This window comes from Paramacrobiotus metropolitanus, unplaced genomic scaffold (genome assembly GCF_019649055.1).
Source record: "Paramacrobiotus metropolitanus isolate TYO unplaced genomic scaffold, Prichtersi_v1.0 Parri_scaffold0000002, whole genome shotgun sequence".
NCBI classification, from domain to species: domain Eukaryota; kingdom Metazoa; phylum Tardigrada; class Eutardigrada; order Parachela; family Macrobiotidae; genus Paramacrobiotus; species Paramacrobiotus metropolitanus.
Window position 1 is genome coordinate 3,588,948 of NW_026570222.1, and position 21,677 is coordinate 3,610,624.

General features: G+C 40.2%; 3 protein-coding genes across 3 annotated transcripts; 1 reads left to right on the forward strand and 2 right to left on the reverse strand.

Moving 5' to 3' along the window:
* Positions 1–3,164: 3,164 nt before the first annotated feature.
* LOC129584596 (oxysterol-binding protein-related protein 1-like) lies at positions 3,165–14,441 on the reverse strand. The gene is made up of 22 exons (XM_055476827.1): positions 14,252–14,441; positions 13,877–14,154; positions 13,038–13,313; positions 12,666–12,896; positions 12,481–12,593; positions 12,303–12,379; positions 12,132–12,195; positions 11,972–12,067; positions 11,603–11,893; positions 11,137–11,401; positions 9,045–9,180; positions 6,619–6,694; positions 6,368–6,466; positions 6,101–6,234; positions 5,965–5,998; positions 5,494–5,636; positions 5,346–5,424; positions 4,961–5,079; positions 4,720–4,873; positions 4,385–4,525; positions 4,180–4,303; positions 3,165–3,797 (listed from the first exon to the last, which is right to left on the reverse strand). The coding sequence occupies exons 2-22, from the start codon at positions 14,133–14,135 to the stop codon at positions 3,580–3,582; spliced, it is 3,129 nt and encodes a 1,042-aa protein (XP_055332802.1). The 5' UTR covers positions 14,136–14,154; positions 14,252–14,441; the 3' UTR covers positions 3,165–3,579.
* A 200-nt stretch (positions 14,442–14,641) lies between these two features.
* Positions 14,642–16,067, forward strand: LOC129587822 (F-box/LRR-repeat protein 12-like). The gene is made up of 2 exons (XM_055481754.1): positions 14,642–15,061; positions 15,201–16,067. The coding sequence occupies exons 1-2, from the start codon at positions 14,796–14,798 to the stop codon at positions 15,652–15,654; spliced, it is 720 nt and encodes a 239-aa protein (XP_055337729.1). The 5' UTR covers positions 14,642–14,795; the 3' UTR covers positions 15,655–16,067.
* A 460-nt stretch (positions 16,068–16,527) lies between these two features.
* LOC129583120 (protein HGH1 homolog) lies at positions 16,528–21,639 on the reverse strand. Its single transcript, XM_055474838.1, has 8 exons — positions 21,437–21,639; positions 20,548–21,265; positions 20,013–20,203; positions 19,707–19,945; positions 17,726–17,918; positions 17,426–17,580; positions 17,129–17,303; positions 16,528–17,040 (listed from the first exon to the last, which is right to left on the reverse strand). The coding sequence occupies exons 2-8, from the start codon at positions 21,233–21,235 to the stop codon at positions 16,897–16,899; spliced, it is 1,785 nt and encodes a 594-aa protein (XP_055330813.1). The 5' UTR covers positions 21,236–21,265; positions 21,437–21,639; the 3' UTR covers positions 16,528–16,896.
* Positions 21,640–21,677: the final 38 nt, after the last annotated feature.

A 21,677-nucleotide genomic window follows, 5' to 3' on the forward strand; every position in this document is an offset into this window, starting at 1 on the left:
ACCTTGCCGATGACTTCGGCATTGACGGCATTAGAAGACACGGCGATCGGAAGAGGACTGATGACCTTGTTGAAGCTGCTGAATGGAATTTTGACCGGTGGCCTGGAGGGATTGCTTAGCGATGGGGGAGGGATGGGAACAGCGACGTTAATGGGATGTTGCAGATAGCAATCGACATCGTGGAACCTACGAGCGCAACCGATCAATTTTGGACGTATACTGGGGTTTTTGATAATGATACTTCTATCCGTATTGCAAATTAGAATTATTGAACAGACATGCTTCCGATTCCTCTCGTGCTGATTTCAGTTTAACATGATGAAAACGTCCGTTTTTTATGTACGCTTATTGTGCTATCAATACACCATACAACTGTAATAATTAATCAGGATAAATCATCTTGTCCATAATTTTGTTCTTGTTATTGTAAACAAAACAGTAGTCGACGTATATAGAGAACTAACGAGTAAGTAGTGATAATAAAGGTCAATTAATTTGCGTTTCCGTGCCACTTACCACTCACACACTTGCGCTGCAACGAAAAGATATTATTTATTAGTTAAATCCAGTTCAAGCAAATCATCTATATGCGGAGTTTACAAAACAATGAAAAGACGCACAGTACTCACTTCGGTCATTAAATATGGTTTTGTTTGGACAAAGAAACTGCAAATAGAAAGGTCACTCAACATTATTATGCGGTTGCGGTTAAATATTTTTCGGTGCTTCGTATTCTAAAAATTTACCGAGTCGACGAGCTGCTTGTTCGCGTCGCATTTGTGAAACATCTGGCATCCAGTTTCGACATCGGCCACAAGGCTTTCGGGAGCGATAAAGGGCTGGTTACAGGTGAACGAGGTCACTGGCTTATCAGTCAAAACGGGATAATCACTATATAGCAAAACCAAATCAGCACTGGCGCATCAAAATGTGTCAGACAGAAAAAAGAACAACAGAGAAAATTCTAACAGTAAACGCTATTTTAAAGGACAGAACGCCGCGCAATTTGTAAGCGTAAAAATAATTATAAATTTTTTTAAGCGAAATGCACCTAAAGTGACTGTATGCATTAAGTACTTTCTGTGTTAAATTTTTTGACAGGAACCACGCATAAGAGTTTCTTACATTCCGGCCTTGGCGTATTGCTGAACGATGGAAGCCTGAAAAGATCCCAATGGTGGCTTCCGGCCCGTACTGCGCTGAATTCGTATTTCCGGCTTTACCGATGCGCACAGCGTTAACGGCAGTATTAACATTACAAACGCGAAGAAGGTACCTGAAACAGGAGAACATATATCACCGTTAAAAATAACAGATCAAGCAACTTAATTAATATTTATGTAGCGCGTATCACATAAAGGAATTATGAAATACTAAAGTTTGGTCGCAATAATAATATATTACAATATGTAAAATAATAGGAAATGGCTATAGGCACCCCCTTTCACCCCCGTTATCTATAGGCACCCCTTTTCGCACCCACTTAGACTATAGGGCACCCCTTTTTGATTAACTAAATCCTGCCCCCCGTCGCACACGAAAACAACAAACGACCAAGCACGATGAAGTGAAACGAGGTGAAAGAACAAAAGAGGGAATGGTCAATCATGTACTAAACGAAATCCGTAAGAAAGATGCCGGGGCGTTTATTTATATGGTGGTGTCCGATACCCCAAAAGGCCCCAAACATTTCAATCAGGACCTCAGAAATGCAAGAAAACTTATCAAAGCAACCAAATCATTATAAAGTCAGTCAAACCGGCACATTGTCGGAAGGAGTGCCTAGTACGAACGCATTTTTATGTGAATGACCTAGGCATGTCAGATCGTCAAAAAAATCTTTGTACATGTAAACCGAAAAAACTGTTAGAAAATCTTTGTCAGGCTGCTGGGAAAAAAGACTGCAAACAGGAAACAGGTGCCTATAGTCCACGGAAAAAAAGGGGTGCGAGATTTATGTAATAGAAAAGGGGTGCCTATAGCCAACGGGGGTGAAAGGGGTGCCTATAGTCTCACCCAAAATAATATGTACTATTGTAATGTTTTATGTTTTATAATGAGATGGAATCAAAAATGTTATAGCACTTACAGGTGATGTCTAAAAACGGCGTTGACATTGTTGATGCGGCGGCGTGACGATACTGAACCTGTAATTTACCGTACGGAAAATGAGCCGAAAAACTCTTGCTCAGGAATACTCGAGGCATGCAGTTATGAATATAGTACCGATTCGCAGTATGTTCTGGTAAAAGTTTTGAAGTATTGGGGAAAATGGTCAAATATGAAGGAGAAGCCACTTATATATCGAAGGTTGTCGAGGTTTATTCGCAAAGAATGTTTGAATGAGCAGCCATTTCCCCGGCATCGTCGTATCTGTAGAGTGGTCAACGGGACAAGTTTGTTGACTGATTAACAGTATTATGAGTACCACTCCAGCCTTCACCATTCACTCTAAAGAAGACAGAAAACGGGAAAAAAACCTAACCTGCATTTTGCGAACACGCGGGAAAGTGAAAATAACTTGAGATGGAAAGTGAACGGGGTCACGGGGGCGCCGCATGTGCGTGAAACTGGCACAACTGGACAATGACTTTTGTGTTCAGCTGGACACAACGGCGCATCTCCACTTCTCACATAGCGTATGATTATGTCATTCATCATCTCATCCATTGTGATAAAACTTATAGTCCAGATTCAGCCATATAAATCTGTTAAAAAATGTTTTGCCTATGTCACTACAGATACAAAACACGAATTCATGTTATTTGCAACAGCGTAAATTCTGTTATCAGCCTGGTGGTCAAACCTGTGACACCAATGTTGCCGGCAGAGTCTAGTCTAGAGTCTTGGCGCAAGGAATTAACGACCTATAGATTTCGATGGAACTGATGAGTTTGCACACTTTTTTCCTGATGATAAGTAGGTGAATGTTTTTTACATTTGGGATATTCCACATATTTTCAAGGCAAATTCGAAAATTATTGGCAGCGAACGAAGTTTATAACACTAGTTGCAAAACCACAACAGGTGTCTGCTGACACCATAAACCGGTGGTATCGAATTCATTCTTATGCCGTGTGCGTAATTGTAGTTACCGGTATGTATATTAAAGAATCTTTCATCTCGCGTATAAATGGTTAATTCAACAGACAGCGTCAAAGACGTTTATATATTGGAAAAACATTTATTCCGTAATACAACAATTTTGGAAGAACGCAGAGACTTCCATACCCGCATCGATTTTTAACAAAACACATGAATAAAACTTTCTATCACCGAGCTGACTGACAGCAGCGCAATTCTATCCCGAACAGGGCAACCACGGTCAATTAAGCAATAAAGGATCAACAACAGCGATTAAAATCGATTGTCAAACGGAAACAACACTGAAAATAATCTTCCCGTTAACAGCCGCAGCGTCTCACAGAGACAGAGCAGCAGCTGTTCCATCAGTGAGCATAATAGTGTAGCACCTTCCTTATTACTTAAAGAGCGCTTCCATCTGGGACCATCGCGATCAAAAGCATCTCGCAGCAATCCATTAGTGCCCAGAAAAGAGAGATCCAGTAACAATCAAACTCAGTAAATATCCGGGCATGTGGAGTAGTCACGATCCCAGTATTTATCATTCGACATCCAATCTTCTATGCCATGATGGGGATTTTTCCGCATGGAAAACCACATCGGAGTGAAGTCTTCTTTATCTTTAGAACTGTGGCCGCGCTTGTGAGAGTGCCCCGCTTTACGAACAGCGCGCTGTTTTTCTTCCAACCGATTTTTCTGTTCGGATGCGCCATCTGACAAAAAAATAAAATAATAACAAATGGGACAGAAAAAATATTACAAATAATCATTAAACCGTCTAACAAAACAATCTTCAAGCAGCCATTAGCAAGCGAGAAAATGCTGGTACTTGGGCTGCACCACAATATTTTTGGTACTTTATGAATAACCAATCACCTCAAAATACCGCCAGCAAACATAAATTCAACGCACTTACAATTTTAATTTTAATGCGCATTTCCAATAATTACTTGGTTTGCAGTAAGTAAGTAAGATATAAAGAAAAATGCACAGTTTTCGTAACTTAGTTTAATTACTTACTTAGTTTCCCATCGAAACGGAGCACATTAAAAATCGGACAATAAGTCAAGTTCACTATTGATTTTGTGCCCTTACCAAGATCGCCGTTCTCTAGCGCCCGCATATCTGGCCGATATCGACAATCAGTGGGCGCCAGCCTGCCTCTCATTTCCGGATCAAGCTCATTCAAACCCATAGCAAACAAGGAAAATCCATAGTACTGTAATGATAAAAGCAACTGGAAGTGAATAGAGGGAAATAATAAAGGAAAATTCGTATGCAGATGGAATAATTACAGTACCTTTGAGCAATACAGAGGCCGTGGATCCAGTTGCCACAGAATTTTTGCACCGGGGATGTCAAACATTGGATCATGGCCGACTGGGCTTGCATCCTGTGATGGGCTACCGCCATGTTCATCGCGTTGGTCGCGTGCATCACTCTAAATACAGCATTATAACAGATAATTCTCTTACTACAGAATATAGTTACAACTCATCTAAACCTTGCTTAAATACTTCTGTATTTGTTTTAGAACAGGCGCTACTGAACTTCATGCTTGCAATCAATCCTGTGGCACTCTAGTTAGTATCAGAGCGAATGAAGGATAACAGACTACCAAAAACAGAAACTCACATCTTTACTGGAAGATAACCGCCGCCCAAGGTTTCCACTAAAAGACGAGCGCTTGCGCGGGGGAAGATTGCGGGAAAAACGTTCAAATGCATCCACATCACATGATAACAGATATTCCGTCCATTTGCCAAAAACTGCCCGCACCTGGCGCTTGCTGCAATCATACATAAAGGCTGTTAGTTTCGCGAATATTACACGTACTCTCGCGAAATGAAGGAAAGTTGTGTGACATTGTTTCCCACTTTTGTCAACTACGTATCCATTGACACGATGAAGATCTTTATTCGACCACCCAGCAGGATGAAACGTCATTATGCAGGAAAGCCCCGTAGTGTGATTGATAATTTCCATTGTACCGTACTAAAAAATAATATCGATTCCAAATATAGATACTTTATACACCGTACGCAGCGTACATATTATAAACAAAAACCAATAACACTATCGTATTCGTGACCAAAATAATATTATGATTGTCAGAAGCAAACTGACAGCCATATAAGAAAAAACAATGATTTTTTTTGTACCTTACAGGTAAAACAAAGAATTCACCGTATCAAAGGCACAAGATGTTTTTTTCTTAAGTTACATAATACAGTGCAATCAGTCCGGCAAGCACAATGTACCTGTTCTATCCAAAGCTTCCCCACAATAATGTTATTGACCTGCAGATTTACATTGGACCAGGAATAAACTTCCTTGTACCTAAGAAGAACGAACACCCAAAACCAATGATACTGACTGAAAGGTCGACGGAGCACGTTTTTGGCTTGCTTTTTCAATTCCACTGTAACGGTTCCTTTTGGCTGAATCTCCACCGACTTGCCCCAGAACTTTAGTTTCGGTAGTATTGAACCATAAAAACGCCACGTTTCCGCCGAGGCGTCGAAGGCGCTGACTGGTGGATGATGACAAACCTAGATGATGACAAACCTAACAATAATATCTGCCACTGATCAATCGCAGTTCACGGTACAAGGCAGTGACAGAAGACGGGAAACACTTATTAAAAGTACTCGAAGATCTCTTTCCATAAGCATACAGCAGAAAATCATACCTCACTGAACGGAAGTTAGTGATATGTTACAACGATGAAGTGGGAAAATCAGAAACTCAAGCGCAAGAAAGCAGCACACTGTGACACAAAAAAGTTAGCACTTTTGCGAACGGTTACGCAGTGGTTATTTCGATTCATCACCATTTCAAATCGTTCATTAATATCCAGCATTAGGGTGTTCTTTTTACCTGTTCACAAATCATTCGATATCCCAGTTCAGGTCTGTAAAAATATTACACGTAAACTACTGCGTTTTCTCCCATGGCATGGTGCAACAATGCGTATGTTGCCAGTTTGCCATACCAATCAAACATTCTGTTATACCTAGACAGTTCAAAGGTTTCTCCCAAAAGAGGATTAAATGGCTTCCCAATACGATCGGCATTTGACGCGCAAGATGAGATGGCAAAGGCTGTCACATACAGAATTCGGTCGACGGGATCATCACACGTCGCGGCCTGATACCATATAACAAAAGATTTATAATGAACAGATATAATATTCTAGAGTATAGCATAAAGCAGAGTGCCATTATAGTATTGATAAAACAGGCAAAATCAGAATCGAAATTCACTAAAGAAATACACGTACCTGATCAAGAAGATGGGCGTATTCCATGTACTCGCTCATGCGTTGTAAGAAGCTAAGAGGCTCGTTAAATACAACAGGCATAGTAATTTTGGAAAGATCCTGAAAAATATAAGCAGAATTCAGCAAACACTCTAAATTATGCTTATCAATGCGTGCCAAATTAAGCTTGTAATTGTGCAAACATATTTTTCACAGCGAAAAACAATAATCAGCATGCTCGTTTCCACTATTACTGAAACGAAAGGCCTCACCTTGCCAATACATTGCTTCAGAACGCTCCAAATGCTGAAATCATTCCTGGAAAACTGCGGTACAGGAAGGGATGTCCTACGAAAAAACGCCATGCGGTCATTTAATCCTCGATTCGGTCACGAAAATCAATGAGCCAATTCAATTACCGGGTATGAGCCAACTGTGGAACATTAACCTCACTATCATAACATAATGATCCCATTCCCTTCGGTCGGGATTAATGTTTACAGTCTCTGGCTTGAATTTCACGTTACATAGCGCAACACTATAACGATCTTTTAATTCATAGCACTAGTATTCGTGCCGTAATGTATGGAACTGCAGCGCGGGCAATTCCGACCATATTTTTTGTCAGCCTATTTGTAATCTAGACAAACTCGCACATCCCAAAAACGGGAAACGAATTAATAACACGAGATCAGCTTACAATTTTTCATCATACCTGGAAATTACAATAAATTTAATAATGTTTCCGACATATTCGTCTACGTAATCTTAAAGGCAGACATAAATAATCTTAAAGGCAGACCTGTATGTACTGGCTGTGTTGTAACTGATTCCATAACATTTTCCATACCAAAATTCTTTTGATTTCTCAGTCCTAGTTATAATCTCATTCGCATACTACCTTATCAGTTATCAGCAGTTAGGATCGCGGTTACAAATGCAAAGGAAAAAACCTAATTAATGAAAAGACTGGACAACAGAGCCTTGGAATATGCTTTTCGTAAAGCCCCGCAAACGTCAGGTTACTTATAAGGTCAAAAAACAAATCGCACCAACAACATGCATGCAACCTCGCACCTGTGGGAAGACACGGTTAAACAATCAGAATCAGTCATTATCAGTCAAATTCTGCAGAATCTTGGAATGCAAATCAGCGTTATCTATCTCCGCGGCACGCGGACACGACAATTCCAAGCGTGCCAAAAAGATAGATTTCATTCAGGCTGTGATAAAGGTGCTGTAGATCTTTGTGATATTCTGATCGTACAGATGCAAGCTGGAGTAAATATTAAGCCTCCTGAAAATCCTAACTGCAAACGGGTCAGCACAGATTCTGCTGTGATACTGACCAAAAATGCATGCACGGCTTGCGCTGCAGTAGCATAATGTCGGCGACTCGGCAGTGACATGCTTTTAAGCAAAAGCAGATTAATTCCACCGGATCGATAATTTCCTTTTGCCGGTCAAGAACATAAGAATGTCGTCAAATCCGAGTTCATGGCTACATTGTATGTTACATCCGTATCCCACCATATGAAATCGTTGCATAGTCGTCCCTTCTCGTACCCAGAGCATTCCTATGCACATGTAGCATATCTTTTCTCGGATGCAAGGACGGAAAGCCACGTTGCGAAAATTTCATAAGTCAAAATCATTTAGCGTATGTATTTGGTATGTATTCGTACTTGAAATACGACGAAGCAGATGGTACGGTATCCAAAAGTTGCGCATATGCTGAGCGGTAATACTGTATCACATCGAGTGAGTGCTTACATTTTCCCCTCGGGATGCAGGATCATATGTCTATTTTGCAACCATTATACGTACTAATTAAGCGTATTGTGCTGGAGCTTTTGTGAGAGTTTACGAATGACATGCAATAAACATAAACAGTAGCCGAAGTCTACTGTGCGCCGTGCGGCCGTTGCGCTTCTTTCGCTTTTTTAATCTGTGTAAAAAAATGATTAATCAAACTTTTGTTTGCAACAGTTTCGGTACAAAAATAAGCTGACTTCTTCTTTCAACAAGAAATTGCCGGAAATGTTCCTTATTAATAAAATCTTAAGGCTGCATTTCAGTTCGGTTACACAATCAGTGGAGGCGGTGTCGCTCGCGCATGGCGCTGCCGCTCTCATACACAAGAGTTCCTATAGTCAAAAAGGTGATATAGATATACGCCAGTACAGTACGTACATACTTATATCACGAACAATGCTACTTTTCAGGTACCTCGTACGCCATTCATTTCCGTTTAACAAATATTAGTAAGTAGACTGCCGCCTTTGGCATATATCGCAGTACGTAAGCTTTAAAAAACCACAAAACTGTATGTACTACTTTAAGAGGATAAAATTGCGTGGCAGCATTAAAAAATAAAAACAACAATGCAAATAGACTTCCCCAGCAACGACGTAGAAAACGCTTTGGAACGGCGATAAACTATTCAGGTTAGATAATATCTAATGTGCTTAATTTAATTAAGTACTCAAATGAGTTATCCAGTTATGCGCAATAACGAACTGAAGGCTTACGATACTGTAGTAAGCGCATAACATAAAAAAACTATGGCGATACTGATTGTGAAATCCACACTCATCCCAACTTACAGACATGCATTAGAAGATGGGAAACAACAAGATGCAGAATTTCGGCATGCTTGTTGCACCAAACATTGTACGCTATCGTGATATAAGCCTACCTTCCACCAAACTTTGACCGAGCAGGCATGTTTTGTTCGTCTCCGAACGCTCCATTCGGAGTGGGCTGTGCGTGAACATCCGTTGAAAAAGTCCCATTATCACCATGTTCCGGCTTGGTCTGAACTGGTCCAACGCCTACAATCGCAAGCTTCGTATAAACAGTCCGCATCTGACAAAACAGTGCGAGTATAGTAACGATCAGAACAAAAAGTTCTCCACCAGTAGCAAAGTACAAGGTTGGCGCAGGTACTTACTAATGAATTTTTAGCTAAACATTACGTGTTTATTTAACGTCGTTCCCAGATGTACTTGTATTAATGAATAATGCAGTGGTACTGTAGAGGTACTCAGGTATTTACCTACCTAAACAAACAAAATTTAATAAAATTATTAAGACAAGCTACTGAACTGCATCGTAACTGATAACTGAACTTATTACTATTTCCGTACAGTTCGTGGTGATTTAAGATGCAAAAGCATAGAATGCATGCGTGCAAGGTACCGAACAGAACCTGTTTATAATATAAAATTATGGATATTTTATTACAGAACATTAGCGCTTCATTGGTAGTATTGCAAAAGTCAACGTAAATAAAATGTACAATATCCTAAAGAAACAAAAAAGAACAAGCTAAGTTACGAAGGGAGTTAATCTATCCTTCATCCCTATCGCCCTCTTCAAGGGAAAACTTCTCCCAGTTAACAGACCAAATGACCAAAAGACCAAATGACCAAACTTTCGATCTGACCAAAAATGACCAAATGTTGAAAAAAAACTACAATGTTTTATAAGTTTTCATCGCTCACTGGATCCTGAAAACTGACCGTAACTACTCGCAGGAGATTTTAAGTAATTCCACATATTTCCGAGCATGATTTAATCCACCACAATAACGATCAGGATAAACATTCAAAAACTTAACACACAAAATTAGCAGCTCCGTGCGCCAGCAGTCTGTTAAAATTATGAACAAACAAAGGTCCCTCAGGCGGCACTATAGTCAGATCAGACACCAAGCAAAAAATCGAGCGCGGCAGAGCCACGAAAAGTGTCTGACAGTTTTGCGCAAGAACGGTGTGGCATCACATAAATGTACAGTACATATCGAAGCGAAGCAAACAGCTGATTCAGCGTCGGAATGTTCAGCATAAAATATCGCTACCGGCATGGCCCATCAAACTTTGGAATTTCGGTGGTACGCTATCGCATAGCTTTATCGGTGTTGTACGGCGCGATATTTTTTGTCAAAAGTCACTGCGCCAGTGATAGAACGGAGCGGCAATAATAACTAAGGGTGTAAACCAACAGAAGCGAATATGAACACATGTGCTTTTATGCATGAACTTTGATGCGACCTTTCATCTGACGAAGCTTAACCAAAATTACTGAGTAAACAAATAAAAAGTGAGTCAAATATTTTGCCAAAGTAGCACAAGCCTGCCGCCTGCGTGTATAGTTTTAATTGCTCACGCTAAACGCAAACTAAAGATGCAAGTATTTCTAGCTTACAGTTAGTAAAAGAATTGTTACTGTCTCGAAAATACTCTTCTTAACTTATGACACGCTTAAATTTGAAACTGCATTTTAAAATCAAGCGCGCGAAGATTTTGTACAATTTTCAAAACCTTAAGTTTTTGACCGCGGGCATCAAGAATCCACGATTAATATAACCAATTCATTAATTAAAGGGAAAATGATGATCACCAAACGACTTGGTAATACAGTTTAACTTCTTTTTAACATCTGAAGGGAACAATTCAAATTAATCAAACGGACTAAAAATTAATCGGGATGAATTAAAATTTAAAATAACACGAAAAAACGATACTGTATTACTTACTTCACAGTCCATGTATTAAATAAGGTCTACTGGACTACCGAATGAAACACATAAACTTGGCAAGGAAAAGCATCAGTTTTCGCAGTATGCACCGACTACTAAATATGAACAGTTTCCACTAGCTTATCAATAAATCTGGACACACTATACTGCATCAGGCAAATGCAAAGTATCAAACAAACACCACACTGCTCATAATCAGAATATTCTTTTCCAACGAAACAAAAGTTTATGAAGTATTGCCACTTACTCATGTTTTCCAAACTTTCGGCATCGCGGAATTCGTCATCCGCTGATATCACAGATTGGTTATCATCCAAATAAGCCTCATCGTCCACATCAGCAAGAGATTCTGGTGGTGAAAAATAGACCGATCCAGCACTGGATACATTTCCTAGCGATGAAATATGCTCCATAGAATTCAGCACAGCGTCGTGCTCAGTAGCCAGAACCTGCAGGGCATTCTCCAACACTCGACAACGTTCGCGCTCTTCTGCCAGTTGCTTTTCCCGTATCTAGTTCAATATCTTATAAATAATCTCAACGTTTTTAAGCTAACACCAAATTGAGACAAATGTTATTAAATGTCCTTCTCGCTATTAACAAACAGCTAGAGTAGTTCTTGTTCTAACAATTTGCAACTGCATAATACGACCAGTAGTGTAACTCTCCAAAAACACAAACTACACACCTAATAACAACGTTGATTTACGTACTCTTTCTTGTTCCCGCATCATATCAAAACACAACTGCAATGCCAAATGGGATCGCTCAGCGGCATTATATATATCCAGTAGAGATAAGTTGTGGGTGTTTTGATGCTCCCAGAGATGACCACTCCGTAAGGCAGTAAGACATTTCTGCAGATCCGCTAATCTTATTTTCGCTTCTACAAAAGACTTTTCGATGCTATGCAAAGTCTGCTCCGGAACATGCCGCTTAAGGTCTGATAAACCAACATAATGATTGCTGTATACAATGTGTTGTTCAATATGTTGCATCCAGCTCTGTGTACAAAACAACGAAACCGAAATGAAAATCCAATTAATAACGGTCGTCCAACTGGGATTTGTCAATTTGCGAACCTCGCGAGCGTGTGCTTCGGTATCTCTCGGTATCCGTAGAAAAAATGTAGTTCCGTCAGAAAACCGAATAGCAAAATCAAGATCCCTCTGTCGTTTCTGCAAAATTTCAAAAACATAGCAGCTATATTGTCAATCTTTGGCGCTACGCATATCGGCTTACATGTAAAACACTGCCATCCAGATGGCGGTAAATTTTCCGCATGTGTTCATTTCCCACATCTCTTCTAGAAACAAATAAAATTTTTAATTTTTATGTATAACAAATTTAGTAAGAAGAGCAGAAACAGAAACGAGGACACAAACTTTGGAAAACGTAAAGCAAATGAATTACCGTGCTCGGTAAAATGATATGGTTCCGTTATGCAAATGCACCCAGTATCTCCGCCAAATATTCCATATTCTGTTGCACTACAAACGAAAGAAAATAAAATTACTGGCAGAAATCAATCGCACAACATGCTAAAGTGAGGCATAAAATCAAAGTAGAATGAGGGTGTACAAAGCCATACCTTCGACAAAACTCCTTCAAATGGCTCACAGGTCGGAACGGAAATGGATGGTGATCTAATTTCGAGAATCTTTTGCATAGGTTCGCTAACAACCAGATCGAAAGAAGACTTCCCTATAAAACACACAGTTCACCACGGAATGAAGCCGAAGCTTCTTTAGCGAAAACGTACAACAATGCTCTCACCGAAGAAATTTTTCGTATTCGGATTGGACCCATGTCGCATTAACAACGATGCAACTTCCCGTTGATCGTGGCGCACAGCGTGATGCAGAGCTGTGTTTCCGTCTGTATCCATATCGGCCACGTTTGGTGCGTGGTGGCTATCCAACAACGTCCTAAGCAGCTGCACATTTCCCGTTCGACAACAGTGAAATAAAGATTCTCGCTGGCGGCATTTCTGGGCTTGTTCTGCGTCTGCAAAGAAGTTCGTGAATAAAACTTTTTTATGACTATTTTTACCCGTCTTCATCCTAGTGAAACTACCAAACGCTAAAATGTTAACCGCATAGCGCCCGCGCGCAAACGCCGGTAAACAAACACCGGAAGAGTTCATACCTTTGATCATACTTCGGATTTCGCTATTTAGAGCCGTATCCGATGGTCTTTTGCCCGTATCATCAGGGATCAACGAGTTGGCTTCGTTGGCTAATAGGAGACGCACAATTTCGCTCCTTCCGGTCAACGCAGCCTTATGCAGTGCGGTTTCGGAATGGTTGTTTTGCAAGTTGAGATCGATATCCGGTTCGGAGATCAACAATTTAATCACGTCCAAATGCCCAAAATACGCCGCCACGTGCAGTGCTGAACAGTCACGGTTCCATTTCAGTGTACCTACGCAAAACATTCATTTAATACAAATCACAGGCAAGGCCTAGCTTGCGATGCAAGCGGCACGTACGGTAATCGTACGCTAAAATAATGTAGTATTATGCTTCAGAGTCCTTAAATCGCTGAACATGAAATAATACTGCCAAAAAACAGAAAAGTGTGGAACCTTCGGAACAGAAAACTTACTGCAATCTTTAAATCGTAATTGTCATTTATTCTTCCTTTCGCCATTAAGTCGGGAAGCAAAAATGTTATCTCCGAGAATTAATGAAAACTTCTGAAGAAAAACAGACAAAAAATGCGCAGTACAGGCTGACAGCTTGTGTAGCGTAGGCAGGCAGCCATAAATTTTTAAAATTAAACATATAAAAAAACATAAACATTTTAAAACATTTCATAAACATAAACATATAAGTATTAGATGATACGCTCATAAGTACAAATTTTCAGGTATATGTAATTAAACAGTTTATGAGCTGAATGTCAGAAGTATTTGAATGTAGTAGTGTATATATTATATAATCTGAACTTGTGTAGCCTGTTTTACCAGATTAATTTCATTTTACCTAGATGGTTAATGTTAAGGTTCGCCAATCCCGCTGTTTTGTTCGCTAACATTTCGCGGATGGCAGTTGTATTGCCGATTCTTGCGTGGTAAATTAGGGCTTCATCCAAAGGAACCTTTCCACTGGCAACTCGCTGCGAAAACTCTCCCGCCGAATCAGCTGTTTCGACCACCGCGTCCGTGTATTTCATCATAGGTGTTTCTACGGATTCTGACAGCGGCTTCGCAGTCCGGTCGGGAATATCAGGCTCGTCAAACATTGTACCACCTTGGCGTTCTCTGGAACCAAAGGTGTAGGTAGACGTGTGGATTTTTATCAACTTTATTTCCCTTTCGCAACAAAGCAGATGATGGCGAAAGGGGGATGCACACTTACCTACGGCGTATCCGTATTCCGTAGTAAGACTACGTCGGCTTGCGGCTGGAAGGGCAAATGCCAGTGGTCTTGACTCTACCTGCAGTAGTAGATGCAGAAGAAATCCCGAAAAAAGTTCAAGGAGACCTGGCGATCTATGAATTATTATTATTATTATTATGATTATTATGGACTACTCGCACATAACTTCTAGAAGTTCTAGTGCAATAACAACGGTACATACGAGTATAGAAGGCTCAATGATATGATGCTCAAGAAACTGCCGTACGGAGGCGGATCGTAATAAACATTTGCATAAATTAATAGAATGAGAACAAACACGGATCGCCTTTTACATACGCTGCACTGCGCAGGCGGGTGTCCCCACATTCCCCAAAACGTGTCCAGACTTGTTCGTTGTTTTGCGATTTTGTGACTTTTGTCATATATTACTTGTTAACTTGTATTTATACATATATTACTTTTGTGCTGTTAATGTTATACGGTGTGCTCACAAACAGGTGTATCTCTCCTTTTTGCTTTTGGCCCTTATGATTAAACTAATATGGCGCAAGTATCGAAGAAGAGAAAGATTGGCGAAATCACACCTGCATCACACCGGGCAGAGACCGAAGCTTCCGAGATGGAAAAGAGCCCCATGTATGCCAGGGATCTGGATCAGGAATACGCCAACGGCACTATGACAATTTCGCCGAATTTTGGTTTTTTGGTTAATAGTGGTGTCACAGCTGGAATTGTTGATCTTCCAGTTGAACTTCTGGTTCGAATTTTTAAATTCCTCCCTGTTGATCATCAGGCACTTGCCCGATGGTAAGCTAGCGATAGTGGTTTTGTCAACTTTCCTATTACGTACTTATAACTTACTTATGCTAATTTATCTTCAAAATATGTATACGAGTAGTGCGTACGTGGTTCTCATGCGTGCATCACTGTAAACAATTTATTTTAGTGTGTGCCAGCGATGGAAGGCTGTCTTGAGTATTTCGGATTTTTTTCGGGATGTTACCATATGTAACGCAGCAACTCGAGGACACCGCTGTACACATCACTACGTCAAAATCGCGACCAATGCGGAAACGAAGCGGTTAACTCTGTCCTGCACGACGAAAGCCGCCTTGCATGAATTGGTGAGCCCGAGCACCATGAAGTCGTTCTGGAGATGCCCATTGCTGGAAGAAATTACGTTTATTAATGGGAAAATATCACAGGAAGCACTGAGCTATTTACCTTCGAGTGTGAAAGTGGTGCAGTTGCAGGATTGTGCTATTACCAGTGGCAGCGCTAAGAAACTTACGAGGATGATCAGAGGCAAAGTCGTCATTCGAACGACTAGTGACTTGTTAAAACTAAAACGTGGAAGTTTTTCTGCCATAGCCGCCGATGGAGCAGCACATCACCACTAACAATAAGAGTCTTGTGAGTTATCCCGGGTGGGACTATTGGTGGATCTGCGGATGATTGCATGCCTTTTCTGAAACCGGTATAGATTAACCAACTGTGACTTTGACTTGTACCGGTGATAGAATTTAGTACAAATTAGTTATTTTTCTAGAATTAGTGTATATCCCCGTTTACGTTTTATTTTTTTATTTATTTTATCGAAGTTTTAAAGCAATCTTGTGCGAAATCCGTTTTATTGTTATGGTAAGCAGTCTTTAGTCCCGCGTTTGACCTATGATCTTTGTTTGTTTACAAATTTTAACGTTCCTGCAAGTTTCAGTGGTCGAGGCATGCTTTGATTTGTTCCATGTTGTATGTTTTTATGATCTTTGTTCTGGGATGTTGTAAATTTTGAATTCTTAACGAATAAAACCAAATGTCTTATGGCAATATAGGAAGTACGGTACAGTTATATTTTACATTAATTTTTACTTAACTTATCATCTGTTCCAGTTTTTATGTCACTGCATGGCGCCTTAATAATACTGGCAATGTGGAGTGTGGACTAGTAATACTGTACTGCATGAGGCCATGAGCATCATTTATCACGCGAAATTCCCATGAATAACAGTATTAACATTTGTAGTTACTGTGCTATAAATTCTATAATTAAGGTCTTATTATGTGCTTACCTATCTGGACCGGGACCGACCGTCCTTTGGTTTTACGAGCATTCAGTCCTCGTATATAATATATATTCTTGTTAATAATATCGGGTGATGTACCACTACCAACATACACAAATCCTAATCCGAAGGCATAAACAGCATCTCGAAACAACAGATTCGACCTGCATCAAATTCGAAGAACTTTAAGAGAATCGTAATAAACACCGAACCAAACTTGTTTATTTTATAAGACTCTCATTGTTCCCCAAACTTGTAAGACCAACACTGAAGTACGAACTGTATCATCGAGTTATACAGAGCTCGCTTGTTCACAATACTACAATTGCAGGAATCAGCTTGCAAAAACATCGTCCCATTCCCAACAAAGGCATGAACAATGTTTCAGCGTACACATTTCAATTTCCGAAAATAATATGGTAACACCTCCGACATAATTCATAACATGATTAGTTTTTTAGTACAGCACATCTCTTTGGAAACGTAAAAAACTAGCTTTTCTCTCTCAGATAATTGAAGAGCACAACAAAATATAAAAAACAAGGACAACAATACGGACTTGCGACGGCCTTTCCTATTTCAGTCGTCGTCTTCCTCGTCGTCGTCATCATCGTCATCTTCGTCGTCAGATTCCGGAACAGGAGCATGGCTGACAGCGACCTTTGCTGCAGGAGCAGCGCCGCCACGATTTCCGCCGCCTCCAGCCTTGAACGCTTTATTCTCCTGCATTACAGATTCACAAAATTCATAACATAAAACCATGTTCTAAATAAAATGATGCACAGATGTCCACCGGAAGTGTTGCACGTACTCTCTCGTAGCGTTCTTTATCTTTGCCAGCCAACGCTTCGTACTTGGCCTTATCGGCCGCAGTAGTAGTTGCCCACCGTTTGCCTAATTCTTTGGCGATTTCTCCAACATTTGCAGAGCCAAGTAAAGCCTTAACTTTGGGGCGCTCATCATTGCAGTACCAGAAAAATGCAGACCTGAAATAATAACCTCAGGATATATATATTATAGGCTAGTGATATGCGGACGAAGCAACTCAACCGCAACAAAAACAACTCAAAAAATAAAAACCAAGCAGTAAAATCTTTTGCAAACTTACAATGCCCGCTTAGGCGCATTGGGGTCTTTTTTCCCGCGTTTTCGTTTGCGAGGCGATCCCTCCGGAGGCACATAGTGCCGCATTTCGTTTTCGTAGCGCACTTTGTCCTGAGCGGCCAAATCCAAGAATCTCTTCTTCTCTTTGTCACCCATTTCCTATCATCGTTTCGCGATTTATTCCTTTATTCGAACTCAATATAACATAATATTTGAGTATTTCAGCGTTTAATAATAGGTGCTACCGGCACGCATGAGTCATAACAGCATAAAGGTAGAATAACAACTATTACAATGTAAATACCTTCCATTTCTCTGCACACTTTTTGGAAAACTCAGCGAAATTAACTTGGTCATTGGGATGTTTTTTCTTGTGATCCTCGCGGCAGATCTGAAGGAAAAAAGCGTAGGCGGTCATTTTTCCGCGTGGTTTGTCCACATCCTTCGACTTCGGTCTAGGCATTTTGTCGCCAGCAAAAACTGTAAACAAATCCCCGCTTTTTTATAAAACTCACACACATACATATCCTACAATTAAATTCTACTACAGTCTACAATTAAAACTCGACCACCGACCAGGGATAAACATATCACCAACGGGTTGATAAACACTTTTAGCAAACGGTCGAACCGCACAAAAACAGACTACAGAATCACAGACGTCGTACAAAGGAAAAAAGTAAACTAAACGAAGCGAATGCATCTTTACTTTATCAGCTGACCACTGAAATTAGTTCACGAAAGAACATACCCCCAAGACTGTTTAAAGCCGGTATTACAAACACAGGATAAAAAAAAATAATACTGTAACTATATTTTAATTTTTATATTTTGTACACAACCCAAGGTACAATTTTGTACACAATCCCACAGTGCATCTTGAAAAAGCAATTAAAATACAGTTAAAGTACAAACTACATATCAGTAAACCATCCCCTTGTGCCCCGGGGAATTATCACGAAAGACCGAGAATCGATCACCCTACAGAATAACGTTCCGACAGCTGCAGAATTCGGTAGTACCCCGACGTTTGATGTGGATAAAAATTAACAGCAATCATAACTCTATCTTTAGAAAAGACAGAGTTTACTTGCAATCAATCAGCGGTCTGAATAATACTAAATTATTCACAACGACTTTGATGCGTTTAACGTTTCGAACTGGAGTTTCTGGAATTTTCCTTAAACAGACCTGCACCGTCAAATTAAATTCCATTTAATAACCTTACTCTTACTTATTTTTCCCAGCACATGTAATAAAATAAGACAGTATGGATAACGTATCCTCTCCGAGCAAAATCTGCAGAAAGTGGAAGTGGTACATTCACTTACCGTCTTTCAAGGAAGGAAATTTTTGGAAAATTGTTGAAATTCTTTGCTCCTTGTCAGTTTTTGGAATCGATCTGGAAAATCTAGGAAAATTGTGCGCTTTATAACTGTAGCCGTACACTGACTATAGGGCTGCATATGCTGTGAGGTCCGAATGGTAAGTGCCGTACAGCATTGCACGCTAGGCTCGCAAGTTGCAGCCTTGCACTACTGAACAGTGATGTAATAATGCAACATGCACCAAAGCGCGGAGTCCCAAATTAATAAGTACTTACTTAAAAATTAACTAGAATACTGTAATATGATTTCTGATTATTTTATGAGGGAAAAGGTTAACTGGTTAAAAACTTGCCAGTTGTAACAGTACTAACATATCACAGCCATGTGCGTTCTAGTAGTTTGTAATTTTGTACTGCAAAATAAAAGCATCGTAGCCTTACTATTTTGCTTGAGTTAAGACTGCGAGACACGATCAATTTGCGCTCCGATTTGAAAACTGCTTACAGTACCTCGTACTTCAATTTTTATACTTCAAGCTGTCGCGTAATTATTTCCTGTCGGCTAATCTTTTTTGGAAAAAAAAATCAAAATGCATATTTCCGTCAACATCAAAACTGGATCCTTTTGTGGAGTGCACTGTGAATAAGCCAGCGGTATGCTTTTTCATCGTCCACAAGAGGTAATGTTGGCGTTGGGACGGTTTTGAAAACATTACAAAGTCACAAACATTAATAATTAACAAATTACAGGCTTTACACATACGAGTACCGTGAATTCCAGGCAACGGTCATCTGGTATATCTGCGGTCTCCTTTAATACTTTATAGTACAGTATCAGAAAGTCAAACATTTTATGAGTTAAGCTCTACTGCCTACATTATCCATCAAAATCAACGACTGCTTAGTTCTTCGCACAAGGTCATCTCAAGTCCAGCGGAAGCCGGAAGGCAATAGTTACGGGTTTGCATTAGCTAGCTGATTGTTCATTTCGTCAAACTGAGCAACTAATTTTTCCGGAATATCAATCTGTCGTAAATTTTGCATATTTTCCGGAGGTTCATCACTAATTAAAGGATCCACAACGTTTTCGCAGGCCAATATCACGGCGGCGTCCTTTTCAACCTTATGCAATTCGCGCAAGATGTAATACACGCCGTTATCTTTTAGGGTCTTCCGTCCCGCAACCGTACAACATAACTAGAATACAAGGATTTATTTATCAGTTAGAACAATTTTCTTGAGTCGAAAGACGTTTGATTCGAACCTGAAGTAGAGTTTCAAGCAATACAACGCGCAAGGCGCTCTCGGGTTCCCTCGCCTTGTGTTCCGGTAAATACTGCAAATCAATTGGTAATTTCTCCATTTCATCTTCATCCAGCTCTTCTGGACCAGCAAGCGGCAACAACAGACAAGGAAGAAGCCCAACTTCTTCGCTTAACAGCCACGGATGCACATCTACAACGAATCGCAATAATCAATATGTACCGCTCACGGATCGGTATCCAGGAGCAATTACTTATAAGCACGCTACAGTGATAAGTAAGTTATTTTTTAAACAAATTACGAACATCCAAACAAGTATGGGAAAAAAACTGTCAGCCAAATTTTGCACAACTACAAGTAAGTAGTACACTAAATATCCACTACAGTGAGGGGCCCGAAGAAAAAGGGAGATGATTAACTTATCACTAGTCACTATTCAAAAAGTGCGCATGATCATTCAGGAAAGGGTTCTGTGCAGAAAACTATAAACCGGGAGAGTGTAAGGATGACAGACGCTATAAAAAATTCAAACGCACCCGGATCAAACGAACAATTGCGCACTAGCCGCATCACGGCCGCACGAATGACGACAGGGAATTTTTGATCCATAAAAGGTAACAAACGCTGAAACACCAAGCGCTGATGGTCCAGTAAAAATCTTCGGAATTCCGTCAGCCTGCTCAAATTGACCAGCAACGAGGGAAAAAATACCAACTGCACAGAGCTGGGATCGCGATTAGCGGCATCAAAATGGCCAAGCAGAAATCTCCACTGTTCGTGGCTAATACTGCTAAATACCTCCTGTGCCGGTATCATCCGCTGCGTAAGATTGTTCAAAATGGCGAATGTCTTATTCAACAAAGAAAAATCCTTTAACGCAGGGTTCTCATTGAAAGATAATAGGGCTGCGCATATGCATTTGCGTAATGCAATAAACGTCTCCAAACTCCTGTCGCCGTCGTGAGACGATATGTTCACCAAAATTTCCAGGAGGTAGCTTTGCTGTCGTATTTCTAACGGTGCATCCTTTTGGAAATCAATCATGCCGATAAGCTGTGACACCAAATCAGAATGAGCTGCGACGTTTTCCAGATTCGCCGGTACGCATGTTGCTTCAGCGAGGCTCCGTAGAGCGATAGACATCAGTGGAGCGTTTGTTTGATGGGTCTTCAATAGGCCTACCATTTCATCCAGGCTAGTGGACGTGGTCTTTCCAGGCTCCATGATGAGGCACCCGTACTTGGAATGTTGTTCCTGAAATTGCGGAACGAATCAGTGTCCAAAATTTACAGCACAGCAATGTGACAACATGTGCAATGTGACAGCATGTGTATTATTTATGTCTATGTAGATATATAGATATGCCTGTTGCTGGTGCCACAGATAGGTTGCGTAACGCGTGTTCTATCGGGACGTATTACTTACTGTGCTCCTATCTACTCGATTATATGTATTGTTCAGAACTTCGGAGCTATTCCTGAGTTCAAAATGATACCATTCTATAATAACAAGTTATGAATATGCCCTAAAACAATTCACATAGTTATTCTACCTAGTGCGAATTATAAAACTAAACCTCAAACTTCCTGACAAAAAAATTAAAGAAACGGTGAAACAGCTGTTCTCAAACGAATTTTTAGATTTAAAATTTTAATAGGTGAGTTGA